This window comes from Dermacentor albipictus, chromosome 1, assembly GCF_038994185.2.
Source record: "Dermacentor albipictus isolate Rhodes 1998 colony chromosome 1, USDA_Dalb.pri_finalv2, whole genome shotgun sequence".
NCBI lineage: Eukaryota > Metazoa > Arthropoda > Arachnida > Ixodida > Ixodidae > Dermacentor > Dermacentor albipictus.
This window is the reverse complement of record NC_091821.1, coordinates 321,825,037-321,839,654: the sequence shown is the minus strand read 5'-3', so window position 1 is coordinate 321,839,654 and position 14,618 is coordinate 321,825,037. Positions and strand designations below refer to the sequence as shown.

Here is a 14,618-nt window from a genome sequence, read left to right as displayed (position 1 = left end):
CCTAACTTCACTGAGCCCTATTATATCCCATTTACTGCCCTCTAATTCCTCCAATAGCACTGCTACACTCGCCTCACTAGATAACGTTCTAGCATTAAACGTTGCCAGGTTCATATTCCAATGGCGGCCTGTCCGGAGCCAGTGATTCTTAGCACCCTCTGCAGCGTCGCAGGTCTGACCGCCGCCGTAGTCAGTTGCTTCGCAGCTGCTGGGGACTGAGGGCCGGGGTTTGATTGTTGTGTTCATAGGAGGTTGTGGCCAAGTACTGCACCAGGGTGGCCAATCCTGCTCTGGTGAGGGAGTGCGTTACCGGTTCTGGTCACCGGGATCAGGCCACAATCCAGGCCTGTTTGTGCAATTTTATCAACACGCAGATTTTTTTTTTTTTAATCCGGTGGAGAATTGCCGGCACCGGGATTCGAACCACGGACCTCTTGCACGCGAGGCGGGTGTTCTACCTCTACGCCACCGCTGCATTTTTTCATTCGCTTTGATTATGTTCAATTGCTAATTTCTTCCTCATTGACTGGCTGCGCTATCAGCGTGTAATAAAATTTCAGACAAGGCGGTGTGAGGCCTATGTAGTGGCAGCACAGCTGGTACATATCTGCACAACATGTGTGCTGTTTACAAACTGGCGGTTGCCAGTATAGCCACTTCATGCCATTTTTTAAACAGGTCAAGGCAGCATTGTTCGTTTCCTTTTGCAAGAAAGTGCAGACTTGGCATAAGTCTTTTATGTGTGTGTTAGCAATTTAGCATAGGTGCTTGATAAGACGAGCATATAGGGTGCTGACAAAGCAAAGCTTGGTAAATTTTATTGGTTGCCCAAGTCACGGAGCACATTTCCATAATGTCTAATCCATTTAGTGCCTCATTGTTAAGCAACTTCATGTACCCCTAAGGACATAACTTTCACTGCTCTTTCTCTTTTCACCAGATATTGTAGCCAATTTTACATCATCTGATTGCATAGTAGGCTCATTTGTAAAGTATGTGGTTTATGTTTTGCATCTCCTGCTGTTTCTTAGCATATTTACATCATATTCTTTCCTCGTCCTTTTGTGGGTGGGGAGGGGTGGGGGTGCAGGGACCGGGTATAACTGTGGCCTCGCATACTTTAAAAGAGTTTAAAAAAAATGGCATCATCATTTTACTCTTCGTTGCTTCTGTGCAGAAACATGAGGTTTCAATACCTGGTGTTGTAGAAGATACAGAGGAGTCTAAGGTGGCAGGCTTCTATGCTCCACCATCATTTTCCTCGTGGTTTGTCCTCAGGCAAAAACCAGGTAAGCATGACTTTGTAGCATGCATTAGCTCTAGTGCAGTGCCTTGTACAGAATGTTCCCCTGCATTGTGGTGCGGAAGACAAATCTCGGTGTTACATCAAGGTTGCTAGCAAGCTTCTACTCAAGTAGCACAGAAAGTTTTTCCTCAAATATATATTTGGAGAATTCTAAGCACACCTTTTTCTCATATGATTTTGTCTGGCTAGTAATATCTTCCTCATTCATTTCAGAGTATTTAGTGTTATGTGATTACATGTGCTTTCTAAAGTTTCATGGTCCTGTAACCCTTTCAGTGTCGCTGATATACCAGTACATTTCCACATTTTGTCCCACCATGTCACTGATGTTGCCATATGTTCCCTACTCTCTCAAGGTGGACCATACTAAGAGTGAATTTGCCATTTGCCTTTTTTTTCCTTCTGAATGAGCAAAAATAAACCGGTGTGTTTGTTTAGTAATACTTGAGAAAAAAACATTAACACTGGGGGTGCATACCCTTTGAAAGTACCTGACACTGAAAGGGTTCAGTAGCACTATTTTTAAGGCTTGTTAGGATTTAATTTTTTTCGTTCTCAATTTTTGTCATGCTGATTTGTGTGCAAATTAGTAAGTCTAAGCTGGGAGATAATTGTATAAAAGTTAGTTGTGTAAACAATTCTTTTGAGACAAATCCATTCTTTATAAATAATTTCATGTGAATGTTTGTTCACTGAATAAAAGCATTGCTTTAATTTAAACTGTGCTTGAATTGAAGGACAGCACGATCATCACTGGCCAATTAACTCAACAAGCTTATGTGGGATCAATAGCAACAGGTAAATTGAAGTTGATGTGGCAGCTCATATGCATTGCGTTCCCTCTCCGCTTCTTTGCTTTTTTTCTTCTTATTTTTATGAGCGATATGTTATATCTTAAGCGCTTTTCAAATGGCTGGTGCAAAAATTTTTCGCTACCCCGTTTTGCAGAAACCACAACATATGGGAACAGGACATGCAGATGCGTCGGTGCATCACATTGTTTTGCGCAGTGGTTTCAGTATATATACCATATAATCTTAAGTATGGACTGCACCACGATCTAGGCAGCCTAAAATTTGGAAAAAAGAAAATTCGAACCGAAAAGTAATCGTTACCAGATGGCGTAAAATTTGCTTTGATCTCCGACGTCCAGGGTGTGGCCACAACCATCTGATTTGTGTTCCTTTGTGGCACTGCGCAAGTCGCCAGCACTGTCTTTTCTTTGTGTGGTTAGTTTTTACAGCCAGCTCAGCCAGCTCCTTCGGCTTACCTGTCAGCTCACCTGTCAGCTGCATGGAGTTCGTAGTGTAGAAGTAGCACTTGATAGCTTACGCTGCTGTATTTAAGCTCTAGGTTGTTGCATATGCCAAAGAGCACGGCAAGTGAGCAGCCGGTCACAACTTTGGCGTCAACAAGTATATATGTAGGTAGCTGAAAAAGAAAGAGCAGCTTGCTGCAACGAACAAATCGAGGAAGGTGCTTTATGGAAAAGTGTATACGTTCCCAGAACTCATAGCCAGAAAAATTTGACCAAATTGCCTGGTCCTGTGTAAGTGCTGCCCTTTGTCAAAGTCTTCAAAAAGATAGTGTAGCTCCTATACATGTATATCGGTATTATTGACACACCGACTATCCGAACTTGATGTTCTGTTTGACAGATGCCAGTCACGGGAAGCTTGAGTGCCTGCCTCGTGATGGCGGAGAAGGCCAGGTGCTGGTGGAGAAGGTGGCCACAAGCAGCTCATCTCCCATTGCGTTCAACTCAGGATGTGGTTTCTATGCAGCCATCTACAAGGCTAAGCTCTTTGTTGGAACTTCTGGGCTGCCTTCCCAACCTGCAGCTGTGTATGTTTCTTGTTTTGCTCCAAGTGGAGACATATAGTACCTTTTAAACATTTCTGAAATTATCTAGAAACAGCAGTGCACTGTTGAGGTTATGCTACTGTAAATTAACTTTTGTGCAGATGCATCAATTTTCAGTACTGTCCTTGTAAGACAGGTACTTCTGTGTGCCAATTCTGAGGTGTAATGGCAGTCCTGATTTTTCGTAAGTCTTGATTCTGGATCCCCCTTATCTTCATCGATGCTCTAAGTAGTGATGTGTTGGTAGGCATGAGATTAGGGGCTGGTATTTCTTACTTTTGCTAGTTTCATTGTTCTCACTGAATGTCTCCTTTGTATGTTTGTAATCACAGTCATTCAAAGCACTGTAATCCTTTGTATGACTTGTTATAATCACAGGTTTCGAGCCATGGGCCACAAGAAAGGTGTAAAGTTCTCCTGTGTAGCCTGCCACCCCACCGAGGCATCACTTGCTACTGGTGACACCTTGGGACGCATCACCATCTGGTAAGTCACTGCTGCCATCCTCTAAGTGGCTAAATGATTCACACTGCCTGTTCCCAGGGTGGTAATGCGTTGAGTGGCCATATATTGGCTATTTAATTAGTATGTTTTGAGAAAAATAGTACTTTGAAATACAGGAGGTGGAGATGGCAAGTAAGCAGTATATTTGAGCTACTGTGCAGTAAAAATCCTATTTTATGTCCCTCCTTTATGCACCATTGCACATTTTATGCCAGGCTAAAGTGCCCGGCAAACGCTCCATTGAAACATTACATTAAATGTCCAGATTGTCTGTGATGTAAGTGCAGGAACACTTATTCTGTATCACTGCTGAGGATTTAATTGACAGATGCTGTAGCCTCTGGTGGCTTTCTTTCCTTATTGCAATGTGATGACCAGTGATGGCAACGAAGTACCTTGCATTCTTCATGCCTACTGTTATATGTCAAGCTGCACGCATATGTGCACAAGGCACATATTTGTAGGCACCAGTTGCATTAGCACGCAACAACACAACATGAAAGCTCTTTTTGTTACGGGTATGCTGAAGAAACCACAAATTAGACAATTTTAGTTAAGCGTACGCAACTATTGTGAGGCATCGACTCATTCAAAACGAGAAGCGATCTCGAAAACACCACAAGGTTATCCGTAATGCTCTGTCGTCGAAGCGGCCTGAGACTAAGCGAAAGCCGTTTACGCAGTCATTTGCTATGAGCGAAGTTTATTTTACAGAAGCAGCGCCAGATTCAATTCGAAGCGGGCAGCTGAGACTGCTGCCATATTTCATGCAAGCACGCTAACGCTAAACCTGAGAAATAGCGTGCGTATGCTATACGCTATGGGTCGTTTAGCATTCTGTGCATGCGCAGTCATGACCTGTTTTATAGCGTATGCTAAAATAAAACTGTCTATTGTGAGAGTGTTCCACACACATATATATATTGTTACGGTAGGAAAAGAGAACAAGGTCGTCGACAGTGAAGACGACAAAATGGCAACAGCCTCTCAGGATTCTCGGCAGCTGTTTGTATATGCTTTGTAAATACACCGTGTACATAGTCTAGTACCCGTGACATATTGGTGGAGGTGCTGGGTACGCATCTTCACCATGGAGCTCTGCAGCGGACGTTTCACCCAGCCTCGGACCATGCTTCCAGTGGAAGGCACCGCATCTGCAGCTGCAATGCCGACTACGCATACCCCGTACGTTGCTCTACCTCAGCTGCAAGACCCTGGCAAGTTCATCGGCCTCGATGGTGTTGACATAGAAGAATGGTTGAAGATGTATGAGGGCGTCAGCAAGGTGAGCAGGTGGGATCCGACCATAATGCTGGCCAATGTTGTGTTCTACCTCGACGGAACACCGCGAATGTGGTTTTATGCACATGAGGAAGAGCTAACCAGCTGGGTCTTGTTCAAAGAAAAGCTGTCCGACGTTTTTGGTAATCCGACCGGTCAACAACTAGCCACCAAGCAACAACTTGCTATGTGTGCCTAAACTGCTACCGAGTCTTATGTCTCCTACATTCAGGACGTCCTAGCCCTCTGTCATATAATCGACACGTCCATGCCAGAGGCGGACAAGGTTGGACACATTATCAAAGGCATCGCGGACGACGCATTCAACCTTGTGGTCTTCAGAAACTTATCGACTGTCAACGCCATCATCAACGAATGCCGTTGTTTCTGGCAGGTGAAGAGTGTTGTATATACAATCAGTTTACACGGCTTCCAAATACTGCAGCGACCTCTTCCTGTACCGACCAATCTAGCTCACCACCACCAAGCGAAAACATGACCCGAATTGTATGCCACGAACTCGAAGCAGCGTTTACTACCTCGCCTCAACAGACATCTTGAAACAACACTGCTGAGACGATGTTGCTGATCCAGTCCGTGGTACGTCAGGAAATCAGTTATATGGGTCTTCCAAGCTCCTTGGGTCACCCTGACACCCACCCTGCTCCTATGCCTCGGTTCTATCGCAGTCCACCTCACAGTGTCCGTTATCCTTACGCTACCAGGAATCCCTCCGACTAGTGTACACCTGACGTCAGGCCGATCTGTTTCTGCTGCGGCCGAATCGGTCACGTTTCCCATCACTGCCGGAGCCGTTGGGCGTCCCCTCCTCGAAACACCTTCCGGAATCCAAGTTCACCCCGAAGTTCCTCACACCGTCGCTTCTACGACGCTTCTGACGCCACTACCTCGACTCGCCGCTATGCTCGCTCGCTCCCGCCTCAACGTCGCCATCCATGTCCGCCCCAGCTTCACCGCTCGCCGTCGCCGACCTACCCAGGACCATCCCAGCAGGAAAACTAGGCAATGCGGCACCTCGAGGTGGCGCTGCAATGTCGGATTTGCCGCAAAATCCTCCTTTGACGCTCTTTACGAGACATAACTTTCTTGACGTCCAAGTTGATGGCTCGCCCGTCACAGCCCTTTATAGATACTCGCCTTACCACCATGCTCACCACCCCACCGATTCTAGGACACTTCGCTACTTTAGCCCCTACAGAGGGGCACACCGATGCCAGTGGCCACGGAATCGGTGCCGTCTTGGCACAAGTTCAACACGCCCATAAACGTGTCATCGCGTACGCTAGCCATCTTTGTCACCTGTGGAGCGAAACTAGCCTATTACCGAGCGTGAATGTTTGGCCGTTGTGTGGGCAGTGGCGAAATTCCGCCCCCATTTATACGGCAGGCCCTTTTCCATTGTAACAGACCACCACGCTCTCTGTTGGCTTTCGTCCTTAAAAGATCTCACAGGGAGGCTTGGACGATGGGCTTTGCGGTGCACAAGAGTATTCCTATTTGGTGGTGTGTAGGTCTGGTCGCCTACACAAGGACACCGACTGCTTGTCCTGTTACCCTGTACACACGTCCGCGAACGCCGACATGGACGCTTCCGCAAGTGCTCTTTCCATTTCCCAGCTTTTGGACATGACCAACGAGCAACGCCATGACGCTACTTTGAGGACCCTCATTGACCAAATGGAATCTGCTCCTACTGATCCACCGTTACGGTGGTTCGTTCTCAGCGATGGGATATTGTACCAATGCAGTTTTCATCCTGACGTCCTCTCCTTCTCCCTGTCGTTCCTCAACACCTCCAGGAGCTTCAGGAGCTCCATGACGCCCCAACTGCCTGATGGATGGGTGGATGGATGGATGGATGGCGGCTATACCCTTTGTAATGGGCGGCGGCTGGCGCCACCTAGCCTTTTGCTCCCCCCTCCTATTTTTTTTTCTTTCTTTATATCCTCTTCTCCTTAACAAGTTTTCACTCCCCTCCTCCCCCCAAAATAACTATCTAAAAAAGTATAGGAAACATTATCTCCCTGATTTATGGTATTATCTCTCCCTTGACTTCCTCCACCAATCCTCTAGCCTCCCCTTCGTTACTGCCACCCTTTTCTCGTCTATTTGCCCTCGTTCCCCAGGAAAACCCAATGCCCCTTCCATATCTGCCACTGTTCTCTGCCAGAGTCGGGCGAAGGTCTGTGCATCTCAGCACTATATGCTCTGTGGTCTCCATTTCGGCTCCGCAAGCTGTGCACCAAAGGTCCACGTCTTCAAATTTAGCCCTGTATGTTTTCGTTCTCAAAACCCCCGTCCTAGCTTCGAATAATAGTGAGCTGCCCCGCGAGTTATCAGATAAGAGCGCTCTCTTAATCTCCTGTTTTTGTGACCTATACATAGATAGCGCTGGCTATCTCTTTCTTTCTTCCTTCATTCTTTCTTCCCACATTTTTCTTTCCGTCTCCTTCACCACCTTTCCCACACTAGAACCACGTTGGACCCCCTCCCTTGGCTGTAGGTATCTATTCCTCAGCTTCCTCGTTCTGAGGGTCCACTTTGTGTTCAAACTTTTCATGTATAGATATTTGTACACTTTTCCTGCCCACCTTTTTTCCTCCAGTGCTGGGAGTCTGTTCATATTTTAGCTTGCTTATTGTCTCTCTACCTTCAAATGACATCCATCCCATGTCCCCCTGCACTCCCTCATTAGTGGTGTTCCCATGCGCTCCTAAGGCCAACCTGCCTACACTTCTCTGTCTCGTTTCCATGCATGCCTGAACTTTCGATTTCATGCACAGTACTGAATTTCCCAACGTTACTAGACTAGCTTCAGTTTTAAAACTCGGCGCCGTTGCGCGGAACCGCCACCTGCCCGCGCCTTCGTGGCGCTGCAGTCGCGCCCGGCTCCACTTCCTCACTAGCCGGCTACGCGGGCAGGCCAGACTAAGCACGCGGTGCAGCGTTTGTGCATTCTGTGGTTCGTTGTTGACAGCGAATTTCAGCAAGCATGTCATCCGTGGAACCGTAGCCTTCGCCGAGTTTCTTAAGAATATCAGCAGACGATGCCGAAGTGCTGCGTGCCTGGCTGCATAGGCCGCTATCGGAACGATGTACCAGAAACACCGATATTTGGCACATACATTCATTCAGAACAGGTTACGGACAACATATGCTCAGAAACACTCTTCCACATCTCTTAAACCTGTGCCAACATTACAATTTAAATCTCCAACGCACCCGGTCAAAAGATTTGCGTCATTTTGTTTCACTTATGGGCGGCACTTTCTGTTTGAAATGTACGACATGATATTATGCACATCACTATGTTTTTTGGAATTGTACATTTTTGTAAAAATTGTCATTTGTGATATTCCTTTTTGTCTGTACTCATATGCTTGTACTGTTTGCCTTTCTTTTTCTAAACATCATGTTTTGTATCGGGGAGGCGAGAGCCCGTCAAGCTGGATATGTAGCTTTTTCTCTCCCCCTTCCACATCCTTGGGATGGAAAATAAAGGCATTATTATTATTATTATTATTATTATTATTATTATTATTATTATTATTATTATTATTATTATTATTATTATGTCGACAGTTCGGCGCACCACTTTTTCTGTGCTCTCAGCAATGCGACGCTTCGCTCGGCGTGGAACAGAGCGATTCCTCGTGCCGACCGCGAACTTTCTGCGAAATCCACGGCACGTGCCACTGCTCCCGCGTTCGTCGTCATCTTCCACAGCTGGCTGCGTGGCCGTTCATTCTTTCCACCGTAGAATTTCACTTCACTTCTGTCGTCGTAATGGGGAGGCCGCGTTTACGGGGGTAAGAGCCATTGCTTAAGGAAGTATGAGCCACTCATGGTCTTACGTAACAGAACGATTTAATTTTGAAGAAATAATTTCGAAGAATCGCAAGCGCCAAATCGCAGGCGAAGGCTGCTAACCACGCCGCCGAGCAAACTCGAGACATCGAACGCAAGCGACAACTGCGGACTGCGGGCATACCGTCAGTGACGTCGTTCTCTCCGTCGCAGCCGATTGTGTGTGTAACCTCATGACTGAGAAATACTTCAATGAACCCTCGGGATTAACCTAGTGATAAACACAGGGGCCGCACGTTTCAGCTCCCCTGATTAAGCATCTTCCCGGAATGAAAAATCCAACTTCTTTATTTATTTATTTATTTATTTATTTATTTATTTATTTATTTATTTATTTATTTATTTGTGGCTTGTGTGCACCAAGACCGACCTCATCTTTCTTTTTGCAGCGCTTCTTTGGCGTGGTGAGAAGCTTCGGTGGGGATGAAGATCATCCTACAATCACGCACTTTGGCCAGATATTCAGGCTCGTTAGCCTAAACTGCGCGAAATGTTAAGACGACAGGAAGAAACACACGACATTTAGAAACGCAGCTTCTGCGCTTCGCTGTATGCGTTTCTTCCTTTCGTACAGTTTGCCCTTCTTTCAGTATTAACGAACTGTCGCGATAAATCTTCTTGCTGTAGGTGAATACCGCTTTCTCGTGGTATCACTAATTTGGACAAGGGAGAACGCCAGCGAGCGTGAAACACGCGCAAACTGCCTATCCGCACGAGCTCATGGCTGTGCCGAGGCGTCTGCAGTGGAGCCCGATGGAACAGCGTTGCCACCTGGCGGCTGTCACAGAAGTGGCGACAGCGGCTGTAAGCGCGCGGGCGGGGAGTTTTACAACTGAAGCTAGTCTAGTAACGTTGGAATTTCCAAATGTGAGGCCAGGTACCATAACCCCTTTCCATACGCCCCTAACCACCTCGTACCTATTATAGTTCCATAGTGCCTTGTGTTTCATTACAGCTGAGTTCCTTTTCACTTTTTCAATCATAATTTGTTCCTGTTCTTCCAAGTACTTTTTGCCCTCGTTTAGCCATATGCCCAAATACTTGTATTTTTCAACATGATCAATCTTAGTGCTTTGTATTTCCAATGGTTCCCCCCTTTCTTCATTGTACACTATTATCCCAGACTTCTCTCTACTGAATTGCAGTCCCAATTTTTCTCCCTCCTCTCCACATATGCTTATTAGTTCCTGTAGCCCTACTCGGGTGTCAGCAAGCAGTACAATATCATCTGCATACATCAGTCCGGCTAGTACTTGGGCTACCTTCTGCCCTTCCAGCGTATAGCTTATGTCGGTTCCTATTGTGCTCTGTCCTAGTCTCTTTTCCATTTGGCTCATGTAAATCACAAAAAGCAGAGGCGACAATGGACAGCCCTGCCTGAGACCTCTTCTTGTTTTAGCTGGCTTTGTAGTTTCCCCCTCCCATGTTATCTCTACCTCATTATATGTATAAACTTGTTGTAGGAACCCAATCATCTTTCTATCTAGACCATATTCCCTCAACTGGCTCCATAACTTTTCTCGGTTTACATTATCCTTGGCTCCTCTAATGTCTAAAAAAGCTATCCATAGTGGTTTCTGCCTGGCTGCCGCTATCTCTATGCACTGTGTTATAAGAAATAAATTATCATCTACCCTTCTGTTCCTTCTAAATCCATTCTGCAGTTCTCCCAAGATCTTTTCACGTTCTGCCCATTCCTCCCTTCTCTTTTTCACCATCTGCATTGCTACTCTGTATATGACTGATGTGACAGTTATTGGCCTGTAGGATTTAATGTTGTCCTTGCTTCCCTTACCTTTGTAAACTAATATCATTCTGCTTGATTTCCAGTCCTGTGGAACATCTCCCCCTACTACTATTTGTTCAATAAGTTGTCGTAATATTAATTTACTTTTCTGGCCTAATATGCTTATCAATTTCATAGGTATGCCATCAGGTCCTGTCGCTGTTCCCACGGGGACCTTGTGTGCAATTCTGTCCCATTCCTTACTTGTCATCCCTCTGTACTCCTCCTCTAATTCTGTCCTGCTGTTGTCATTGTTCTCCATTTCGCTACCCACTGGCTCTGCAAATGCTGCCTCTATTGTTAACCTAATATATTCCTGAGCCTCCTCTCCCTCTACCTTTGTTCCTTCTGGTGTGGTCAGTGAGTGCTGAACCACCTCTGTCTTCTTACTCTGTTGCCTTATGTGTTCCCAAAATTTCTTAGAGGCATTTCTGTCTTTTTTTCACCTTGGGTTTGCTCGCACTTATGACCGCGTGCGCCGCCGCTTCTACGGGCCCGGCCTCGCACGCTCCGTACGGTGCTATGTAGCTGCTTGCAAGCCCTGTCAACATCGCAAGAAGCCAGCAACGCTTCCCGCCGGGTACTTACAGCCGATCGACATTCCACCTGAGCCGTTCTTTCGCGTCGGTTTAGATCTCCTTGGCCCTTTCCCCGAGTCCAGCTCCGGTGACAAGTGGATCGCTGTCACTACTGATTACGCGACACGCTATGCCATCACTCGAGCACTTTCCACAAGCTGCGCAACTGACGTTGCAGATTTCCTACTCCGGGATATCATTTTAGTGCATGGCGCCCCGCGACACCTCCTTACTGATCGTGACCGCACTTTCCTCTACCAAGCACAAGCTGGCTACCTCCTATCATCACCAGACCAACGGCCTTACTGAGCGACTCAATCGGACCATTACTAATATGCTATCGAAATACGTTTCATCTGACCATATGGACTGGGATGTGGCGCTCCCTTATGTCACATTCGCCTATAATTCATCACGCCACGATACTGCTGAGTATTCCCCATTTTACTTGCTCTTCGGTCGGGACCCTGTATTACCCTTGGACACTTCACTCCCCTTGATACAGGATTCGAGGACCGACTATGCCTGCGACACCATTGCCCGTGCTGACCATGCGCGCCAGTTTGCCCGTACTCGTCTGTTGGCATCACAGGAATCTCAATGGCGCGCTTACAATCGCCGCCATTGGGACACATATTTTTCAACAGGCTCTTTCGTGCTAATTTGGTCCCCATGCCGCCAAGTGGCGCTCTCCGAGAAACTTCTTCCATGCTACAAAGGCCCTTACCATGTTCTTCGTCAAGTGACCAGTGTCACTTACGAGATTAATTCCCGAGACCTCCGCCGTGCCAACTGGTTCCACATCACCTGACATCGTACACATCTCTCGGCTTAAGCCTTACTATGCCCTTACCGACGGCCCCGTCTCGGTGCTTTTTCTGCCGGGGGTCGTGTTACGTTGGGAAAAGAGAACAAGGTCGTCGACGGTGAAGACGACGGAGTGGCAAGAGCCTCTCGGGATTCTCAGCAGCTGTTTATATACGCTTTGTGATTACACTGTGTACATAGTTTTATGCCCGTGAGAATACGGTATTGTTACAATGAGTACCGTGTTTACTTGCGAAATGATCACACTTTTTTGTCCAAAAAAATTGATGCAGATTCAGGGGTGCGATCATTACATGGGTTAAATTTCCTGCAAAAAGAAAAAAACATTTTTTTTCATTTCAAATTTGCTGTGGGATGACAACAGGTCAACAAATAGGCAGCTACCACTGTATGTTGTGCCAGACACCAAAACAAAAATGGCGGCTGGTGGAGCAAGCCGAACGCGCCAAATGCGATTTTTTTTTTTTTTCTTCTCGTGATTCCATTACATGCATTGAAACAGTTTCTTCCACATCAGTAATGAATAATATTGTTAATGCGGGCAAGTTTGCGGCAATAACGTAGCCATTCCCACTTTGAGGGGACAGAAATAGAAGGGCGCACTTAGCTGCCAGTGACATAGGAACACGTGGCGGGCATGCTGCAGAAACTGGCATTTGTCTTCACTGCTGTCCTAATATGGCACGTCTCCGCTAAGGGTGGGCGAATATCTTAGCTGTGTTACAAGCCTCGGCGTATGACTAGGGTACACATTTAACGTATCAGTGTAAGCGTGGCTGCTATCGTTGCCACTCGCGATTTGTTTCGTGCCCACGAGTGCAGACGAGAATCGAAAGGCGCCGTTTTTGTTGTTGACCACAACTATTATAAAGCCTACACCTAATACAGGCAAGTTCTGGGTTTCTTTTTTATTTATTTATTTACTTTTTTTATTTTTTGTCATAGATGGGTGGAAAGTGATGAAAGGAATGAAATGGGGCATCTGCTAAAGAATATTTGGTGCCTGCAGACCACTTGGTTTGTCTTGAAGAGTTGTTCGCGTAGCATTCGACAGATGGTAATCGCAATCATTATTAGCTAGACTTGGCACACGACATATCACTGCGGCAACTTCGGGGTGTGATCATTGCACGGGAAATAAAAGAAATCAAATTTTGACGACAAAATTTAGGGATGCGATCATTACGAAAGTGCGATCATTATGCGAGTAAATACGGTATATGTATAGCAAAAATTCCGCTTGCATCTAACAAAAATAGCAGCGACTCCCAATATATCAAACGTCAAGCGGCGCGAAGGTGCCCCCAGTAGTGGGCTATGAAGTTGGCAGAAGTTGGAATATGAAATATTTGCGCCATCGACATGGAAGGCAATAAAATCAGTTCTTATGTGTTTGATTCCAGTTTCTCCCTGTGTGCAATATCGGTAAGGACGATTAGCACTTACCGCGGACGCAGCCACTAGGCTGTGACAGGAGCTGATACCTCGGTGATGGCTTACCTGTAGTAAATGCACGCTCATGTGCAATAAATTAGTCTCAAATTATTATTTAGTGGCTATAACGAAGTAACACTTATAATGAACAAAATTTAGCGTCCTTTCGACTCCATTATAAAGAGATTTAAGTGTATATGGTATAGTAGGCTAACATGCTAAAGCTAGTTGTACCTCTCCTCAAGAACAAAATCAAGCGAGGACATCACAACTAATTGTCATCACCGCTAATTATCATCAATCAGAGCAAACAGCACAGAAAGCTTCACGTATATAGATTCCCACAGTGCGTGGGATCTGCATAATCAACACCCCTCCCCCCCACCTCCCGCATGTAGCATTGAAGGGTTTCTCCTAAGCCTTATTTTTATGGCAGGGTCATAGCAATGCTGGTTGGAGGCACCGCTGCGTGACTTGGTGCGCTGTTGAGAGCATTGTCGAAGCGCGGTATGTTCAACTTGATCGTCACAAATGCATGCACGGCTGAATTACTGGGCATTTTTACTCATTAGAATACACATAACTTTGACAGAACCATGGTATGACGTCGAATAAATCGAAAGTTTGTATTAAGTGCGTGCGAATTAACAAAATTCGACTACACACACAGAGAGAGAGAGAGAGTGTGTGGGTGTGTCCGAACTATCATGCTATCATATCAAGATTTAAATATATGCAATGCCACGTAGCTGAACAGAACCAAGATAGTCTTTCGTGTTGCTTAGAGATACACAGATTATTCTTTGCATTCTGTGTAATTACATAATTAGTCTTAATTAATTAATGAACTTCTCAAATATTATAGTTAGATGAAAGGTGTCAATGAGAAATCTGTACAGTGAAATGAAAAACTCCCGGTACAGGTTTCTGTTGCTCAAGATGGGCTACATAAAGGTGTTTTTACGGATGTGAAAGAAGCTCGCAAATATGTACATGCAAAATGCTTTGAGCGGCCAGTCATGCGGCAATATTGCATGTAGTATTCACGGGGCATATTCGTATTGAGCAACAGAAGCTGTATCAGGAGTTTTTCATATTGCTCTATAATTTTCTCATTGACACTTCTAATCTCACTATAATGTTTGAGAGG

The 14,618-nt window shown here is 45.8% G+C and overlaps 1 protein-coding gene across 1 annotated transcript in view; it reads left to right on the top strand.

The window, feature by feature from the left end:
* The window catches only part of l(2)05287 (WD repeat-containing protein l(2)05287), a 74,608-nt gene that overhangs the window by 8,452 nt on the left and 51,538 nt on the right, over positions 1–14,618 (top strand). The window contains exons 4-6 of the mRNA XM_065453133.2: positions 1,178–1,289; positions 2,965–3,151; positions 3,548–3,655. Of these exons, the coding sequence (XP_065309205.2) occupies positions 1,178–1,289; positions 2,965–3,151; positions 3,548–3,655 (407 nt within the window). The remainder of the gene's footprint in view (positions 1–1,177; positions 1,290–2,964; positions 3,152–3,547; positions 3,656–14,618) is intronic.